This window comes from Triturus cristatus, chromosome 3_1 (assembly GCF_964204655.1).
Source record: "Triturus cristatus chromosome 3_1, aTriCri1.1, whole genome shotgun sequence".
Lineage (NCBI taxonomy): Eukaryota > Metazoa > Chordata > Amphibia > Caudata > Salamandridae > Triturus > Triturus cristatus.
In genome coordinates, this window is record NC_140583.1 from 1,028,885,526 (window position 1) to 1,028,906,279 (window position 20,754).

A 20,754-nucleotide genomic window follows, 5' to 3' on the forward strand; every position below is an offset into this window, starting at 1 on the left:
TTACCACAAATGAAACTTTTTAGTTTGGTACCTTGTGTTCTTTGTTTTGTAGGTTCAGCAGAGAAAACTTTGTTCTTATCTTTTGTAGACACCTTATATACACTTTTTTCAATGATTTGCTTAATCTCAACAGCATCTTTCATTTCATTCATACAAAATGCAGTGTGTTCTATGCCTTTAGCAATATCTACCGCTTGTTTTAAGTCTGGAGCATCAGCCAATAGTTTCTCTTGGATTTTCTTATCACAGGTACACCTCACTAATTGGTCTCTGATAAGAGATTCTGTTAAAGTACCAAACTCAAATGTAGATGCTAACCCTTAACACAGCAATGTAATTACATACTTTGTCATTTTTCCCTTGTGACCTAGAAATTTTTTTTATGGCGTCCAGGACTCCCTTAATTTTTTTTGCCAAATTGGATCTCTAATTTCTTAAGGGTATTTTGATATACATCATGTTGGGGATCACCATGTGCATCTTCATTTCCACCTTCACCTTCAATTATGGGATATGGGAGATCATCAAAAATGTATCTTGTATGTTTGCCCAGTTATGTAACAAAATATGCTGATGGCAAGTAGATGAAAATCTGTGTCCCATACTTGCAATCAAATAGGATTAAAAAAGATTCACCCATCTTTTCCATGGAATAAGAGGCTCTCCTGCTTCATTCAAGAATGAAGGAGGTTGAGACATTGCAAATGATGCCATAATGGGTGATAGGAGGAAGAAAGAAAAGAGAGAAAAAGTGAAATAGTAGGTAAGAAAGAGAAAGGATGAGGAATAGAGAGAGGCAAAACAAAAAGAAAATGAAGTACAGAACGTAGAGAATAGTGGCCTAGAATAATTACTGTATAAAGTTAAATAAAGGACATAATTCCTACTGTAAGTATGCACTGTAAATTTTAAATATGCATTGTAAATAAATAAATCTTAATACAAAATGTGTAAATCTGTGTGTGTACTTAGCGAAGAGTTAAAACAGTGCTTCAATGAGGAAGTTCCAATAGTATGATGAGAGACAGAAAATTGCTGCTGAAAAAGTGTTAATCATGAAATGGTTCTGAAACTGAGGAAAGGAGGATGAATGGCTAAAATGCGCTGAGGCTAAGATATCAGCTGTGCGTGTCAGTGGTGTTTGAGCACACAGGTCGGTCGGTCAAAATGAAAATCCCTCTTGCGGATGCTAAATGTGCACAAGTAACTGGATGTGGGCTGTGCCAGTCAGCGGAAAATGAACTGGCAGGTATCTCCAGATTAGTATGCACCCAGAACTGGAAGGAGAAAGAAACAATCACTTGCACAGTATGTAAGCTGTGCCTGTCAGCGATGGATAAGGCTGGAAGGCAAACAATGAGAAGCAATGGCACTGCAACCATAGGAGAAAACACTTTGTGGAACCAGGCAGAGAAAATAAACACAAGTGCAAATCTTTTCTTAAGTGGCGGAACATGCGGAAGAGAATACTGAAAACAGCTGAAAAGCTGAGGGAGCTGATACGTCACCTCGCCTGACTACTCTCACACCCACTGAGAGGATTAAGTCCTTGCGCTTGACGGATTCCTCAAACAGCAGAGGTAATTAGCTACTGTGCATGACAAAACCCATCCACCACTGAGGGGAGCTGAGGCGTCTGAGGCAGAGATGCGCTGCCGAATTCCACACGGACTGTGAGGGAAAAATGGTTGAGCAACGCCGCGCCTGACAAGTTCAGCGATCAACTGTTGAGGCAGCACCACGTTAGGTAGGTTCCTCTTGTGGCTGAGAAGGCCAGGCAGTCAAGACAGCGTCAATACCCAAATAGGCACCCAGTTTAGGGAACAAAAACTGAGATGCACCGCTCTGGTTGAGATTGAAAGTCAACCGGAAAATTGGAAAGAGAGAGGAGCAGGCAGAGCAGGGACACGGCAACAATACCACTCAGCAGAGGAAATGACACCTTGACCTCTGGTGTAAATAAGGTCAGTCTAGCAGAAAGATTTACAGGGAAACGGTGCAGAGAAAATCTCTGATCAGCGGCAAGGAGCTATGCCTGTCAGCGCAGAGGGCAGCTGGCAGGCAGCATAATTAACACCTAACGCAGAAGTGGAACAAAGAAATATCACAGGTTCCGGGAATCCCAATAAACGTTCCTTAATGATGATTCAAGATGGGAGGTCGTAAACAGAGGCACTCACCAGTAATGGAGAAATGTATATATTTTCCGGACAGCTTACTCTCAGAAATTTCAGGCGAGTGCAGAACATTTAGCTGATGATGGATAAACTGGGGGAGGATCAGAAGCTGCCCCCAGTGCAGCATAAATCGTCGCCAATTTGCTAGAAGTAAACAGCAGACAAGGAGAGACTGGAAGAATATGTTTATTCAACCAAGATCCTCGGGCACCAGCTGGCAACTGAGGTACTACAACATTCTAAGATGAGCTTCTCTCCAACATTCTAAGGAGAGGTTGTACAAACTAGGAAGAAAAAGAGGAGTGGAACGGGCAAGGGAAGGAGGAGAGGAATGGTAGGAAGCAGGGGAGACAATAAGATATAAGTGGTAGAATATACATGTAGATTACAACAATAACATCTCAGAAAGCATGCACATGGCCATGAATAGTCACCTACTTTCAGGGCACAGCCCGCAAATCTCTCGGGCAGGTGCACTAGGGGCACCGATGGCTGCACAGTTAACTTTAGGGTTTATGGGCGCTGGTGACTTAAGAGCTTTCAAATGATAGTTGGATGCACAATCCACCTTTTGTCTCAGAATGGAGGTGGATTCACAGCTCCCTAGGCTTGGAGGCTACAGGTGGTTCAGCACCCTTTTTCTGCCCCAGTTAAAGGGCACAGGTGGGTGTGATGCAGCGTGGAGTGCTAAAATCCCTCCCTACTGTTACGGACTAAAAGATCTTACACACGCACACTATCCATACATTCGCTGGTGGGGCCCATAACACCAACATACACTCACCATCAGTACGTGCGAGAGGTGATTATCCTTCCAAGCGCTGAATAATGAGGGAGGAAGATACCACTTTACCCTAATGAGCAACAAACCTACAAACCCTTCTTATACTCATTAGGCCCTAAATTCCACATTTGGTATTCCCCTCATAACCGGGACGGATCTGTTAGTTGTAGATTTAAGTGAATTTCTAATACTCTAATTAACCTTTTCATTAACACATTTCCATGAATAAACAACCCAACTCATTTCTGTAGATGTTCAAATCCAAATTTATATTAATATTGCAGATTAAATCATTCATTTGATCAAGTTGCCATTCATATTTACCTATTCTGGCTAAAGTCGTCCTCTATGTCAAATTTTGCTGTCTCGAAAATCTATGCCCATCAATTTTAGCAGATTCAGCAAGGCTATTGTATCTACCTCACAGGCTTCACTTGTTTTTGACGCTACTAAAAGATCATCAATATACTGAACCAATACAGAGCTTTCTGGCATTTCTAGACTCTCCAAAGATCTCTTTAACAACTGATTGAATATTGAGGGGCTCACTGTATACCCCTGTGGGATTCGGCACCATGCAAAAATTTGCTGACTGTCATGGTGCAATGGGATGGAAAGAAAGCATGACACAGATCAATTACTGTGTACCATTCTGCATCATGGGGAATCTGATATAAAATCACTGATGGATTTGGTACAATGGGACAACATAATACCACAATTTTATTCACCTTTCTCAAATCTTGCACTATCCTGAATTTCCCATTAGGCTTTTTCAGTCCCATTATCGGTGAATTACATGGACTACTCATTATTTCTCTCAAGATTCCTTGTCTGATCATTTTCTCTATCACAGGAGTTACACCTTCAATTATTTCAGGTGTCAATCTGTACTGGGGAACATTTGGATATGTTACTCCTTCTTTTACAGTTATTTTGACTGGATCTACATTTCTCATTAATCCTACATCTTCTCCAGTGAAATCCCAAACCTCTGCCTTTACAGAGTTTCTCAGTTCTTTTGGTAATTCATCAGGGTTGAATACAGCATATGTTCCAGTAACTTCACTTTCTCTGTTAGCTAGGGTCATCTTATACAATACATCATCATCTGGTGTTTCAAAAGCTATTCCATCCGGAGTACAAAATATAGTGCAATTCATTTTGCACAACAGGTCCCTACCTAATAAATTCACAGGACTGGTGTCACACACCACAAAGCGGTGCATTTCTAAAAATTTCCCTATGCTGACTTTCACTGGTTCTGTAAGATATGTCTTAATTTGTCTGTTGGACACACCAACTACTTGGATCGTTTCATCCGAGAGAGGAAGATTCTTAACATCAGCTGATCTAACAGTTGATCGAGTAGCACCAGTATCCACTAGGAAAGTAATATTTTCATCATTAACCATCCCATCTACAAAAGGTCATGTCTGGTCTACTTCTAGAGTTGCGCCAAGTACGCACTCTTCTTCCTCCCTTCGGCACCGTCAATAGCTCTCTTCTGCGTCACTCTCATCGCGTTGCAGCCAATACTGCGAGACAGCGCTAGCGCATGGCAGCTTATTTACCTGTTCTTCATTGTAGAATCCCGATTCACTGCTATACTTCTGTGTGTTTCTGCTCTGTGGAAAAGGCGGCTTTGGCACCTGATTCTGTGGGGGAACAACTTGCTGCTGTTGCTGCAGTTGACCACTCACCTCATGCTGCACCTGTGGGTTCAATGATGTATTTTCATTGTTAGTACTCGGGGGAAATTTACACTCGGATTTCCAATGCCCTATCCTGCTGCAATTATGACACGGAAATTTCTTTTTAGCTTCTTCAATGTTCCCTTTGTACTTTCCATTATTACATTTTGGCTTGGTCCCTGCTTGTTCCACCAGTTGTGCTTCCTGTCTCTCCGCTACCTTTACCTGTGCCTACATTGCCTTCTCCTTTAACTTCCGCTGTTTTGCTTCAATTTCATCACTGAAGTATTTAGTATGTCTCAATACTCCCTCTATTTTCTTGTTTTGCCAATCTACCGTATGCTGTTTAATCATATCACCAATTTCTGGTCGTAGACCATATACAAATCTGTATACAAAATGGCTCAAATCCTTTTCGCTCAGGTTTTCGTCTCCGCTAAACTGCTTAAAAGCTTGTATTAGCCTCTCATAGTATGCATGTACTGACTCTTTACTTTCCTGGAGTGTTCGATCAATTTTTACCCAGTCTGTGTCTTTAGGGGGCACTTTATTTTTCAGAAATACCATAACCTGCTCATATTTCTTCATTACCTCAGGGTCCGGAGTTCCTGTTTTAGGATCCCTAGGATATTCTTTTGTTGGCCAATTTATCATCAATTTGCATTTTGACCATAGATCTGCTGGGACAATTATGTCAAACAGACTATTCAAATCAATCCATAATACTTTAGGCAATTTCACAAATCTGTCTACCTGTCTGGACCACTCGACGGGCTTTTCGAGTAGTCGAGGGAAATCATTCATAAAAGACAAAATATCCTGTCTCGTCCATGGGACATGTACATATCCTCCTCCTGGAATCTCTCTCATAGGGCACTCTGTCACTACCTTCTCCTTTTCTCTTGCAGGAAAAGCTGAAAATGTCTTATCTGAGACATCATCACGTTTTCTATACCACCTGCTTCTCCATTTATCCACGTCTCCCCATTTTCTCAGCAAAATGATTATGTCCTTAATTTGACCTATTCGTCCTGTGGTGTTCATGTTCTCAGTGTCTTTTTCAGTGAATTCTACTCGATAAGGTTTCTGTAAGGCTTTTACCTTTTCAATATCAATACCCATTTCATTTGCTACTTCTTCTAACCTTTCATGCAAATTTTTCGCTCTCCAGGTTACACTTTTGCACAGAAATAATAATTCTTCATCCTGATAGGTTTTCAATTTTTCTGTCGGGATAGTCCCTACAATTAATTCTTCCAATACCATTTGTAACTTGGCCACATCAATTGATTGGGATTATTTGTCTTTCCTCTGCAAGCTTCTCAACCATTCACTTAACTCGTCTGTTGATGGTCCTACTGGTTTTTCTACACTTCCGTGTCCAAAATCACGTTGTGTTTCTGACACTGTCTCTATCATTGCCATGTGTCTCTCTGCACAATTCTGATCTACAAATGTATTATTTGTAAAATTTGGTTCCATTACACTCATAGTCTGCCTCCATGGATTCTCATTCTGACTCATTCTTGGTTGTTCTACAGGGTTACTATTTCTGTAAGGGACTGTCAAACAATGCTCACTGTCCTTCTGTTTTTCAAAAATAGGCATTACTGGACCTATCGTTACTGCAACGGTTACAGCTTCTAGATTCTTGGTCAATTCTCTTATTTTCTCAGTTAATTCCAGGGTTGTTTTCGGTAATTTTACAGAATTTTCTCCATCTGTTCTTCCTTCTGATCTCTTCTCTTCTTCTCTGGTACCACTGTTTTTACTCAAACTTAGGGATTCTGGTTCCGATTTTATAATTCGCATTGTTTCTCTCATTGGGGCACTTGGAGTTAACATTTCTGGTTCTGATCGATACGGTGGTGGATTTTTATAAAACATATCATCAAGAACATCATCCTCAGACTCATTCGCTCCATACCCTCTTGACTCTAAATTATGCCTCTTTTCTACACACTTTCGTCCTTCATTCTCTCCTACAGTTCTTACAGGGAACACACCCCCAGTCATGCTCGCATCTTGCCATCTTTTCATTCGATCGCTATGCGTTTCGTGTCCGTATGGTCTTCCAAAACAGTACCTATATCCTCGACCACTTCTTTGTCTTTCTCGTTCATGCATTTCGTCTTCCCATTCCGTCAAAGCCTCAAACTGTGTCGGTCTAGGTCTTGGTTGCAAATTCATCATTCTTTCTCTCAAATTTCTTAAAACAGCCAAATTAAATGAACCATGCTCTGGAAAAGCTAATACTCCGTCGTCCTTGGTGTATCTCACCCAGTTATCCAATCAAATACAAGTATGATACCCATATTTCGCAATCATAAAGGATGCAGGGGTTTTCGGTGGAGGAAGTAACTGTCCTTCCCTAGTCTTAACTGATTTGTCTTTCTTAAACCACTTCTTGATTCTTCCTAACCAGGTTTTCTTCTCCTTCTCTGGTGGGTCGTAATACATTTTCTTGACTTTTGCGCAACGCTAGTCCCTCTTTACAACTGTACCGCTAATCTAGCCAATCACAGCGCGACTTCACACTAACGCACCTATTCAGAACGTCCACGTCCCTATCACAGTCCTCAAATCCTAGCGCGACTCTCACTAACGCACCAATAAGGAGCGTCTACGTCACCCTGTTTCTTCTCCAATCCTAGCGCGACGTACTCTAACGCACCAATCCGGGGCGTTTCACAGTTCTGACCGACTGTCCAATCCCAGCGCGTTCGTTCTGACGTCAGCAGCCGCTGCGGCAACTCCTGCTCCTGCTTCTGTCTACCCCTCCATTACAAATCCGCTCAGTAAATTTTTGTTTCAATTTCTACAATTCTGTTAGTAACAACATAGAAACATCTCCATTGTCCGCTTCGCTAACCAAAGAACAGCAAAAAGACCTTTCTCACGAGAATTCCATCTTTCCCGAGAGCAGCGCTTACCTCTGCCCTACTACGGAATCGTTACTTCTGTTGATAAAGTAGCACATCCCTCTACTTTACCCTTCTAACAAGCATTAGCTAATTGTTTCTCTAGTATTTAAGACACATAGTTGGAGATCCAATGCTCCTGAGAAATAAACCTAGAGTTTCGCAATCAACCCAAATGCCTCTGCATTCACACTCATTCACACCAGAAAATGTAGTACATTCACACAGAATCCTGTCTTTCCCGAGAACAGTCTGTTCTACTACAGAATTATGACATACGTTAACAAAGCAGCGCTTACCTCTGCTTTGTCCTTCTAACAAGCTAAGAGAGTACCTATTACCTTTCCAGTGATAAGCATTATCGGAATGCCAGTTGGATCCCTGGTACCTAAGACCAGAATTTCACAGGTAACCTTCGCTATCATACACACGTCTCTCACACTATAAATGTCTCTAATGGCAACACACGACGATGCTACCGAAACGAACCCAGACAATGCGTCGTGCAACTTCAATCGTCACACGTTTCCCCTGTGTACCGACAGGGCAACAGCAATTCCGTCTTTCCCGAGAGCAGCGCTTACCTCTGCTCTACTATGGAACTGTTACAAACTGTCGACTTCCTAAAATCCCAGAAGCCGTGCATACAACGTATTACTCAACGTAACTCAACATAGAGTGTTAGTACATAAATCAATACCAATCAATAACCAAAATCAATAAGCAATGTACAAGCAATAATCACTAAACCAAACAATAACAAACCATCATTCTGCTACCAGAAAAACTGATGCAGCGCGGAGTGCTAAAATCCCTCCCTACTGTTACGGACTAAAAGATCTCACACACGCACACTATCCATACATTCGCTGGTGGGGCCCATAACACCAACATACACTCACCATCAGTCCGTGCGAAAGGTGATTATCCTTCCAAGCTCTGAATAATGAGGGAGGAAGATACCAATTTATCCTAATGAGCAACAAACCTACAAACCCTTCTTATACTCATTAGGCCCTAAATTCCACATTTGGTATTCCCCTCATACCCGGGACGGATCTGTTAGTTGTAGATTAAAGTGAATTTCTAATACTCTAATTAACCTTTTCATTAACACATTTCCATGAATAAACAACCCAACTCATTACTGTAGATGTTCAAATCCAAATTTATATTAATATTGCAGATTAAATCATTCATTTGATCAAGTTGCCATTCATATTTACCTATTCTGGCTAAAGTCGTCCTCTATGTCAAATTTTGCAGTCTCGAAAATCTATGCCCATCAATTTTAGCAGATTCAGTTCATCAGGAGTTTGGGCATTAATTCAGTCCGTCAAAGATTCAGGCTAACAGCTGTCCTGCAGTGTCACCGTCCTCTCTGTCAGCATATCATCAGGAAATCGAAGGAGCGACATTCCGACCTCTCTATTCTATGGGTTTTTATAATAATTTTAATAACAAAATGTAACAAAATTGAGTTTTAAACTGTTCTGATTGGCTGATCAGGGGTAAACCTCTCCGTTCCCATAAGGTTTAGTCCATGTTGTCAGCATACTTGCTGGTTCCGGTTCTTTAATAAGGTCTTTTATCTGTAGCGCTGGCACCTTTCCCAATGGCCTTGATAAGTACAGCTTGCCTAGGGTCAGAACAGGGCCATTGTTGCTCATCTTTTAGCGCAGGCGCACTTCACCCAAGCCTGGTTCAGCGGTGGCAGTCGGGTTAGGCACCAAAAGCAGCCATCATTCGATAGGCCAGAATAGTCAAATTAAGCAAAGAAACACAAAAACGTAATTAATACATAGAAATGACTAATTAAATGTTATTCCCTCGCTAATACCCATATGTGTGTGTATTTATCTAGCCAAAAGCAACACTCAATGCGGTTTATACTTACTAAATAAAGCACGCATCACAATTACATCACCAAAGCGACATATATCATGCAATGTTCTAATTATCTATCATTAATATGCGTAGGAAATTTAGTTCACGTCATTAATTAGGCCATGCAAATGCAAATCCCACGTATATTTCGGTCATTAATAAGGTTGATTAGTTATTTCCACATCACCCCAAACCATTAGTACGATTATAATTAATTCATTAATCTAATTAATAAAACGACATGCAAAATGGGGTGGGTATGCAAAATTAAGCATAACCCGCTCCAGCAGGTGCACAGTCTCTGGAGGGATGGCAGGCAATGAGGATCTGGTGGAACAGGTTAAACTGTTTTGGGGTGCAAGTGAGTGTACTGAAGTCATGCACACGTCTTACATAACATTTGAAGTGGAAAATACCCCTACAGGGTCCTGCATGGTGGTTTCTCTTACCTTTGGTTCTGGAGATCTCCTGGTTAATGTGTACATTGTCCCTTCTTCCTGGCTCCTCTCCTAGACTTCTCTTCAATGTTGACCATTACTGCACCTGCCCTGGTCCCCTTTTTGTGGCACCTTGCAGAACTTTCCCTATGTATGAACTGGAGCTCTAGAACAAACCTCCCAGTGGCACTGTCTCTGGCTGCGCTCTCCTCCCCGGCAGCACGTCATTCCTATAGGCACAAGTGGTCCCTTTGTACCCAGCAATGCTGCTCTCCTCCCCGGGCAGTGGCCCTCTGCCCCGAGCAGCACTTCTTCTCCCTAGAAAGCTCTCCTCTTCTCTCAGGCACAGGAGGCTTCTCTGCTTCCAGCAGTGCCTCACCTCCCCAGGCAGTGTGTCTTTCCTCCCGGGCACAGGTCCTTCTGCTTCTGTCAGCGCTCCTCTTTTCATGGGCACAGGTGCTCTATCTGCTCCTGGCTGTGCTGCACTCATATGCGCTGCACTGGAAGCCACTAAAAGCACTCAGTCGGTACATAGAAGCAGTAAGAATATAGGGTGTGTGCTCCTTTCATCCTAAACCGGGGTCTTGGGTCTTCCCCCCGTCCCCTGGGTCACTGCACCCCTCAGTGCACCTGTCCTCTCCTAGGCATGGTCTGTTCTTCTCCCATCTTCAGAAAGTGCAGACACCAGTAAGGAATGCTGACAATCCTTAGAAACTCCCACTGGCCCAAACAAGTCCAACAGGTCCTGGGCAGAGTGTGGGATGAAGAGCGGAAGGTGGAAGCCTCCCCAGGATATCACCGACCTCCACATGCACTAAACGGTACTAAAGCACTGCTAGCGAGGGGTATCAGGGATCTTCAGTCCTCCATTGAAGGGGGGATCTGAGGCTCACCGCCAAGGATATAGTGGAGCTCTCTCTTAGCGACACCGTCCCCGGATATCTGGTGTCCGCTCTATGTGCGTGATTGTGTGAGCATGTGTGCATATGAGCATGTGTCTGTGTGTGTGCAATCATCACATCAAATAAATTGTTCAGTCCACTTAGACATTGCTGCACACAGCAACTAATGAAAAAAGAAAAGAACGATGTCTAAAATAATGCACTAATGTACCATTATTAGGGGTGAGCGCGCCGGTAAACTGAACTCCTCACGGTTGAGGGAGTTTTTTTTGCTGAACTCCGCACTCCAAACAAAGCTCCAAGCAGAGCGCAAAGTTCCAAAACTGTGAATTCCTCTGGTGGAGTGGAGTTTACAGTACACCCCTACATTGGACTATCTTTATTAGGGGGTACTGCACTGTTGAAAAGAATTCAGGACCCTTTAACATGTGATGTCCAGCCACCATTCTCCTCTTCCTACTAGTATATATCCATACTTTGCTGTCCCCCAATTGCTGCTTACAGTTTTCAAGGATTTGTGTGGCACTAAAACTCAGAAGTGGCCAGGGCACCTGAGTTGGAGTCAAGCATGGCTAAACTTGGTAATTCTGTTTCACTATCTTGCGTGATCTCCAAAGAATGGGTCCTTCCTTCTACATCAACCTTACTTCAAGGACATTTCACTCCCTGTTGTGCCGTAAGGGTTTTTGGGGCCCTGGGCAAGACCTATGTTGAAATTAATATTCAATTTCTGGTAATTGAAGCCTGCATCATGCCAAACAAACTTTTAGAAACAGGGTTCACACAGAAACTGTTGAAATATGTCTTTCCGGAGGCCTGAAAAGTCCTTCAGATGACACTGGTCAAAGAGAGACAGAGTGCGAGGGAGAGTCAGGAAGAGGGATGGAGAGAGTTTGAGATAGAAATAGGCGAAGGTGAGCAAGAGAGGGAGAATGTTTACTTTCCAAGGAGTTCTCTTAGAAGGTCGGGGCCCTGGGCAGTTGCCAACTTTTCCCATGGTTAAAAATGTCTAATTTCAGCCGAGTTCATGAATGTTCAGTATTTGAATGAGGAATGGTTACATGACTCTGTAGCATGCTTTATATACTTCCTGGGCTCTTTGACTTTAGCTTCCAGAAATATTTCCAGGTTATGCACGTATTAACACATAATTATCAACGCAAATAGTGCTGAAAATGTTGGAAGATGATTTATTGCACTTGATTCAACTACCTTATGAAATTTCTTTTTTGCAGTGTGAAATGCGGATCGCAAGTAAGAAGTAAGGTGGAAGCTTTCCACGGGTTCTCCCTCGGTGTATGAGCTTCGGACTACAGCAACAGGCAACACTCTGCACATGGTGACTTTTGATTCCACCCAAGAAGGCCAACACAGGATACTCCTATTGTCACCAGAACACAGCATTCAACTCATGCACAACGGTTTGTACAGTACTCTCACCCGGCTAATTCAAAGGAGCCATTTTAGAAACATCTCAAAGTGCAGTTGCCTTCTCATGATTACATAACTACACTCTCTTCCTGCTCTGCCTTGGTGTGCGTAATCTAGACCAGAATAATTTCCTCAGGTTGTGCTTTCTATGTCTTCCTGTTTAGCACAAAATATTTTTGGACAGAATTTGGACACTGTTCTGTTGTATCTCTCCAGCACAAGAAACATGCCTCCCAGGACTCTTCTGAAGATATTCGTCACCTTTGCAGTTTCCATTCTCGTTTTCTTTGTGTCTTTCTTAAGCCACTCATTTCCGCACAAGGTATGCTTTTATTTTATTTTTCTCATTTGTATGTTTACTAATCTTTGTCACTGGATTGGAATGCACGGGACATACTTACAGAGCAATATTTTACGGAAGTTGAGCATATAGTGCCCGATGAGCAGTGGTGGCTCCTCCTCTAAGGCGAGGAGAATCAAATTATAAAACATAGGGAAAGTGGAATGAAAACAACTGGATACAAATATGAATCCTAGAAGCATGGAATCGCTCAAGGCATTGACAGTCAGGGAAAACAATTTATTTATTTTAATCATTTCCATGTTTTATATAGTGCCACTGCACCAAACGGTTTTTAAGTGCTTTATAAAGAACTGGAATTTCATGTACAAGATATGTTTACATAGAAAAGCAGTTGAGATTCCGCATAAACAGTGAAAGAGGAGGAAAAATGCAGGGAAGTGAAATGGACAGTACAAGCAAGGGAGATTGTTCAGCAAGGACGAGGATAAACAGGATGAGGTACACGAGAGGTACAGAGAGGTACTGAAGAACAAGTGATTAACAGAGAAGAAAGGGCAAGAGAAGAGGGAAGCAGGTGATTGGCTAATTAGAATATGGCCTCAAAGTTCAATTACTTAAAACCCTTAAGGTAAAATCAGATATGAACAATTATCACTCAGGGAATTGAGTATGAAGCTTTTAAATAAGTTAATGTGGGACAAACTGTGGTTTGTATGTGTGATTATGTCCTGTTTGCACTGTTCTTATAAATAGGGCAGTATTTAAAACTCAAGGTCCGAACATGCTATGCCATCCTTCTGCCACTTCCATTTAAGTATTATGATCTTTCTGGGGTCACAAAGCTTTAAGTGTAGTTTTCCGCCTCTCATTGTCATTGATAAATATTCCGGTAAAATGTGATATACAGCATTCAAAAATCTAAAATCCATGACGTGATAGATAAAATGTCACAGATACCTTCTGTTGCAAGCACTATTGTTCGCTACAATAGTAGGTACAAAAATAGCACAGACAAGAAAGTTCAGGGGAAGGGGCCTCACAACAGACCGCACGGGGCAGGCAGGAGGAGCAGTTGCAGCTCCTGGTATTAAAAGTGCATGTTTCAGTCTGCATGTCAGAATTTTTTAATGAAATAGAAGAGGATTTGAGAAGTCACTCAAAATGTGCCCTCATTTTTTTTCTTCAGCATTAATCATAATTTCTATGGCAAAATGAACCCCCTCATTGTGTTCCTTTTTAAATTAAATGTTTTAAGTGTTACCAGTTTATTCCAATCAAGATGGCTTCAGGTGTGCCATACTTTTGTCATAATGAAGACAGTAAGCGCTCTAGTTGTTTTTAAGAACACTCTGGGACATTCTGTCATTGGGCTGTACTTGGGCTACATCTGGGTGATATTTGGGCTACATTTGGGCTCTTTTGTCTCTGGTGGCCATCTTGGGAGACTTATTTGTTATGAAGTTTCCTAATTTCCTCATTTACTGCAGTCTCCTCAGTAGGAAATACTTTCAGGTTTTTTACTCTGATTCCATCAAGAAGGCATTCAGATGTGTCACACATTTGCCATAAATTCAGAATGTTAGCACTCTTTTTGCTCATTAGATCACTGTAGTAAAGCTACTGCTCACCAGGGAAAACTGCTGCTGGTATTGAAAGTGCATGTTTCAGTCTGCATGTCAGAATTTTTTAATAAAATAGAAGAGGATTTGAGAAGTCACTCAAAATGTGCCCTAATTTTTCTTTCTGCAGCACTAATACTTTTTATGGAAAAATGAACCCCCTCATTTTGTTCCTTTTTAAATTAATTGTTTTAAGAGTTACCACTTTAATCCAAGTAAGATGGCTTCAGGTGTGCCATACGTTTATCATAAGTAGGACTGTTAGCGCTCTAGTTGTTCTTTGGAACACTCTGGGAAGCTGCAGTAGAACACAAAGGAATCAACTGACAGTCTCTGCCCTTGTTGGATGTACATGTTTTACTGAGCATGTCAGGCTTCAGTCTCACATGACTGAGAAAGATAATGTGAATTTACAGAAAATAAGCTCTCAGTTTAGCTTATAGATCACCTTCCAAACCTCTGTGGGAAAAGCATGAGAAAATATTTTTCTCTCAATCATGATATCCCAGCAGAAGGCTTTTTCACATGGTGAAATCACCTTAGAACATACCACAATTCCTAAAATGAGTATGGTACCATCAACAAATGATTTATAATGTAACTAAAGTCGTAAAACCTTCTATTAACTGCAATGCTTTTTAATGAGGTGCTATCATGTATATTGGTCCCAAGATGGCTGCCAACACTTCTTGGAAAAGTGCTGACAGCCAATCAGATCTCAGGATGAGATGTGTGGTTAGGCTCCGCCCACATATATATATGATTTTACTTTTGATTTTCTCAGGAACTACTAAACAGATTGACACCAGACCTGCAAAAGGCACTTCCCTGACCTGAGGACTACCTCTCTGCCAAATTTCAAGTAATTCTGTTCAGCCGTTCGGGCTGTACCTTCGACTAAAGGTCCTATGGAAAAATGCATGGGAAAAATGCGTTTTGGGACCCCCCTTTTTTCTCGGCCCAAGGTTGACAAATCACCCCGAGACTTTCAGGGTAGGAGCGGAGCGGAGCGCCCCACCTATTTTGAAAATTTTGCGAGGATTCGTCAACCGGCGCCAAAGTTATTCCAAATAGAATGTTGTGGATTTCCTATGGAAACACGGTCCTAACTATAACTATCTACTGGCGACCGCCAGTAGATAATATATATATATGTGAATGTGAACTACGGCTGCAACGAGGGGTGCCCGACAACACAGGATCTTTTAAGTGGCAGGCCCATCTGGGAAACGATGGAATGCGGCTGGGGTTGTATTAATGGAGCTCCATATGGATGCGGAAAGAACGACATTCAAGCCGACACCTGAAAAAGCATCCATTACTGCTGAGCCAATCACATCGAGATTACAGCCCTCCCATTGGCCACTCATTCACCAATCAGAAGGAAGGTGACTATTTTTAAACGAATCAGTGACTGTGTTGCATTTCACGAGCCTGAACGAGAGCACTGAGGAAGGCGAGAGACGCCGAAATGCATTTGCTGTTCATGGTTTTATTTGAATTAAAATGAACTTTCGGACACCCCGTGAGTGCTCCTTAATTGTGGCGGAGTTGTTTTAGAAACACGCGAGTACTACCCTCGCGCAAAGGAGTCACCCGTTATGGAGTTCGGCAGTGGCATATGGTGGGAAAACGTGTAAGCTGTAAAAGTCGCCTATACTGCCTGAACCGCAGCTGAGAATCCTCCCGTCCACCCATGGAGGTGGCAAACTATACAAGTTTGTGGCTCCCACTTATTTAAACGGCGCCTACGAGAATGTGAACTACGGCTGCAACGAGGGGTGCCCGACAACACAGGATCTTTTAAGTGGCAGGCCCATCTGGGAAACGATGGAATGCGGCTGGGGTTGTATTAATGGAGCTCCATATGGATGCGGAAAGAACGACATTCAAGCCGACACCTGAAAAAGCATCCATTACTGCTGAGCCAATCACATCGAGATTACAGCCCTCCCATTGGCCACTCATTCACCAATCAGAAGGAAGGTGACTATTTTTAAACAAATCAGTGACTGTGTTGCATTTCACGAGCCTGAACAAGAGCACTGAGGAAGGCGAGAGACGCCGAAATGCATTTGCTGTTCATGGTTATATTTGAATTAAAATGAACTTTCGGACACCCCGTGAGTGCTCCTTAATTGTGGCGGAGTTGTTTTAGAAACACGCGAGTCCTACCCCCGCGCAAAGGAGTCACCCGTTATGGAGTTCGGCAGTGGCATATGGTGGGAAAACGTGTAAGCTGTAAAAGTCGCCTATACTGCCTGAACCGCAGCTGAGAATCCTCCCGTCCACCCATGGAGGTGGCAAACTATACAAGTTTGTGGCTCCCGCTTATTTAAACGGCGCCTACGAGAATGTGAACTACGGCTGCAACGAGGGGTGCCCGACAACACAGGATCTTTTAAGTGGCAGGCCCATCTGGGAAACGAAGGAATGCGGCTGGGGTTGTATTAATGGAGCTCCATATGGATGCGGAAAGAACGACATTCAAGCCGACACCTGAAAAAGCATCCATTACTGCTGAGCCAATCACATCGAGATTACAGCCCTCCCATTGGCCACTCATTCACCAATCAGAAGGAAGGTGACTATTTTTAAACGAATCAGTGACTGTGTTGCATTTCACGAGCCTGAACGAGAGCACTGAGGAAGGCGAGAGACGCCGAAATGCATTTGCTGTTCATGGTTTTATTTGAATTAAAATGAACTTTCGGACACCCCGTGAGTGCTCCTTAATTGTGGCGGAGTTGTTTTAGAAACACGCGAGTCCTACCCTCGTGCAAAGGAGTCACCCGTTATGGAGTTCGGCAGTGGCATATGGTGGGAAAACGTGTAAGATATATATATATATATATATATATATTCACTGAAAAAAACATAGGTTTCACACATGTTATAGTTAGCTGGACATTTTACTGATAAAAAACCAATGAAATTCCCCTGTTATAGTTACTGCAGGCAACTATAACTCACGCGACCGCAATCCTCTGCTGATGCTAATACTGTATTTAGACACTTATTTGCCCATGTCTTCTTCCATTAAATTTTAGCTATACATATATTACAAATATTTTTTTTTCATAAAGACACATATGTCATCAGCAGAGGATTGCGGTCGCGTGAGTTATAGTTGCCTGCAGTAACTATAACGGGGGAATTTCATTGGTTTTTTATCAGTAAAATGTCCAGCTAACTATAACATGTGTGAAACCTATGGTTTTTTCAGTGAATTTGCAAGGTTTTTTAAATGCTAATTCCTAACTATAACGTGTGTGAAACCTGTGGTTTTTTCAGTGAATTTGTACGGTTTTTTAAATGCTAAGTTACTTTACGCCATTCGTGGCGTGCGCGCCCACTTAACGCAGTTCGTTCCGTGCGCGCACGGTGCGCTTCGCGCACCGCGCGCCCACTTTACGCAGTTAGTGCCGTGGATGGGCCATGTACGCTCGATGCGCTTCGCGCACCGTGCGCACGTGGAGGACATATTATGCGCTTCGTTGTGAAAGATAAACATTTATATTCGGTTTAAATTTGTTTGATACATATGCCATGCACAAATGGTGCCCTTCGGGACCCATTTGCACACGGGGTGGGGAGAGTGTGGATATTTTTAAAAAAAAAAAAATGTTTTACCGTACGCGTACGGTAAGCGTAACCGGCGAATTTGCGTAAAAAAATATAAATGAATTTTTGGCCTTGGGGGTTCTTTGGGGACACATTTAGCAAGCCTAGGTGGTTGGGAGCTGTCTAAACAGTCCCTTTACATGTTTATTCTCTTTGTTTTTCATCCCCCCCTCAAAGTCTGAGAGAGAAAATGGCGGCCACCGCTTCCTGGTTTCGACCGATTCGAATGTTTACTAAGATCTAACAGCCAATCAGAATCGCGCTCGCGCACGTCACCGTACGCGTACGGTAAGCGCACCGTAAGCGCACCGTAAGCTGGCTCAGATATATATATTGATTTAAAGGCTATTTTCACAGAATCTACTCAACAGATTTACACCAAACCTACAAAAGGCACTTCCTTGACCTGTAGACTACCTCTCTGCCAAATTTCAAGCAACTCTGTTCAGCCGTTCGGGCTGTAGCTGTGTCTAAAGGTCCTATGGAAAAATGCATGGGAAAAACGCGTTTTGGGACCCCCCTTTTATCTCAGCCCCCGCTTGACGAATCCCCCCGAGACTTTCAGGGTAGGAGCGGAGCGCCCCACCTATTTTGAAAATTTCGCGAGAATTCGTCGACCGGCGCCAAAGTTATTCAAAATAGAATGTTGCGGTTTTCCTATGGAAACAGGGTCCTAACTATAACTACCTACTGGCGACTGCCAGTAGGTAATATATATATATATATATATATATATATATATGGTTTTTTTTCCCCCAAAAGTTTTGCTTCAGAGACGAGTCCGCACTCCCAGGCAAGGTAGGTAACAACCTGTATTTATTAAAGCAAGCAGCTTCCCATCCCGTTTCTTGTGTCCTTTAGCCTTACGCGTTTCGGGAAATCCTTTCCCCTTCCTCTGAGGCTGGTGTGGGCAGCTTCGATTTCTGTATGCATACCAAGCCCCCTGCGTGCTATTTATATTCACAATTGGCCTCTGGTGTGCCGTTTCGCTCCCTGAGCCTTCCCAATGCAAGCTGGGACTTGCAGTAATTTACATGTCTTTTTCACCCTCTAGTGGGTTTAAGGTGCTCACAACATTTCAAGGACCAGTTCAAGCAGCCCTCCATTGAGCCTCCGAATGAGACTCTGCTTGCTGCTCAAATTTCCTTGCCACGCAGATCACGGAAGGCGAGATTCCTCCCATGCAGACCCCTCGTGTTCAATGGGGCGGTGCGTAAACTCCACGGCCTGGAGCCACCGTGAGTACGTTTTCCAAAAGTTTTGCTTCAGAGACGAGTCCGCACCTCCAGGCAAGGTAGGAAACAACCTGTATTTATTAAAGCAAGCAGCTTCCCATCCCGTTTCTTGTGTCCTTTAGCCTTACGCGTTTCGGGAAATCCTTTCCCCTTCCTCTGAGGCTGGTGTGGGCAGCTTTGAGTTCTGTATGCATGCCAAGCCCCCTGCGTGCTATTTATATTCACAATTGGCCTCTGGTGTGCCGTTTCGCTCCCTGAGCCTTCCCAATGCACGCTGGGTTTTGCAGTAATTTACATGTCTTTTTCACCCTCTAGTGGGTTTAAGGTGCTCACAACATTTCAAGGACCTGTTCAAGCAGCCCTCCATTGAGCCTCCGAATGAGACTCTGCTTGCTGCTCAAATTTCCTTGCCACGCAGATCACGGAAGGCGAGATTCCTCCCATGCAGACCCCTCGTGTTCAATGGGGCGGTGCGTAAACTCCACGGCCTGGAGCCACCGTGAGTACGTTTTCCAACAGTTTTGCTTCAGAGACGAGTCCGCACCTCCAGGCAAGGTAGGTAACAACCTCTATTTATTAAAGCAAGCAGCTTCCCATCCCGTCCTTTTTGGCCCACTGGCTGCACACTCATTTCACTGGCTGAGAATTGAGATCTTGATGCTGCCAACAAGTCCACAGGTACTGCCCCAATGCAGAAATACCCTTTCCTTCTCTTGCTGCCAACCGCGTTGCTCCTGACTGAGAGGGCATGTCAGTTGCCAGTGCCAACAAAACATTCAAAACATCGATTCCCAAGATTCCACTCAATCACAAGAATGGATTTGATACAGCCTTGGTAAATCGCCTGTGGAATTTTATTAATCCATAAAGATGTTCATGCAGCATGATCAGTGAGTTCGTGAAATGCTACAGCAGACATGTTTTGGCTGAATGGCCTTTTTCAATGCCAGTTTCACTCGAGGGTTGTAATACCCGGAAAACTTTAACTGCAAAGATGTTCACTCCCATTGGAGCATACTCATGGTCCCACCTGTATCTTAAAGTTATGGCATCCCTTCCTGAAACACTACAGTGTGCCTCTCTCCCAACCGCCCAAGAACAATATTCAGAACCCTGCTGTGAACGCCAATTAAGTAATTGATGCTCAAGCACACAATGGTGCCCCAATCCTTGTAGGCCTGCGAGCTGCACACTCCTTTGGCGGCTGAGTATCGAGATCTTGATGCTGTCAACAAGTCCACAGGTACAGTCCCTTCACGTAGTGGAATACTACTTCCACTCTCCCCAATGCAGAAAAAATATTTCCTTCTTTCTTTAACTGGGGCCAACACGTTGTGTCTTTTCATACAAGCCTCCTCTTTTGCGGAAACTGCATTGCTCCTGAACAAGAGGGCTTGTCAGTTGCCAGTGCCAACAAAACTGACCAAATGTAGATTCCCAAAATCCCACTTTATAACAAGAACGGGTCTAACACAGCTCGGGTAAATCGCCTGTGGAATTTCGCTAAACTATAAAGATGTCTATGCAGCATGAGCGCCAGTAGTTAGTTATAGTTAGGACCGTCTTTCCATAGGAAAAGCATTTTTTGACTTGCCTATCTCTTTGGCGTAGTTTGACCAATGTTCATGAAACTTTCCCCAAAATTTGTCAAGGTAGGTTCTGGTTGTCATGAAACATTTGGGGTGATCTGTGCAGTGGGGATCGAGAATTTGGGGCATGAAATAAGGTTGCGTTTGTAA

At 43.1% G+C, this 20,754-nt stretch overlaps 1 protein-coding gene across 2 annotated transcripts in view; it reads left to right on the forward strand.

Annotated features, from left to right (window-relative positions):
* The window catches only part of LOC146861440 (NXPE family member 1-like), a 739,873-nt gene that overhangs the window by 146,296 nt on the left and 572,823 nt on the right, over positions 1 to 20,754 (forward strand). For both annotated transcript variants that reach the window (XM_085645734.1, XM_085645736.1), the window contains exons 2-3: positions 12,038 to 12,223; positions 12,450 to 12,555. In XM_085645734.1, coding sequence (XP_085501860.1) covers positions 12,460 to 12,555 — 96 coding nt within the window. In that variant the 5' untranslated portion in view covers positions 12,038 to 12,223; positions 12,450 to 12,459. The remainder of the gene's footprint in view (positions 1 to 12,037; positions 12,224 to 12,449; positions 12,556 to 20,754) is intronic.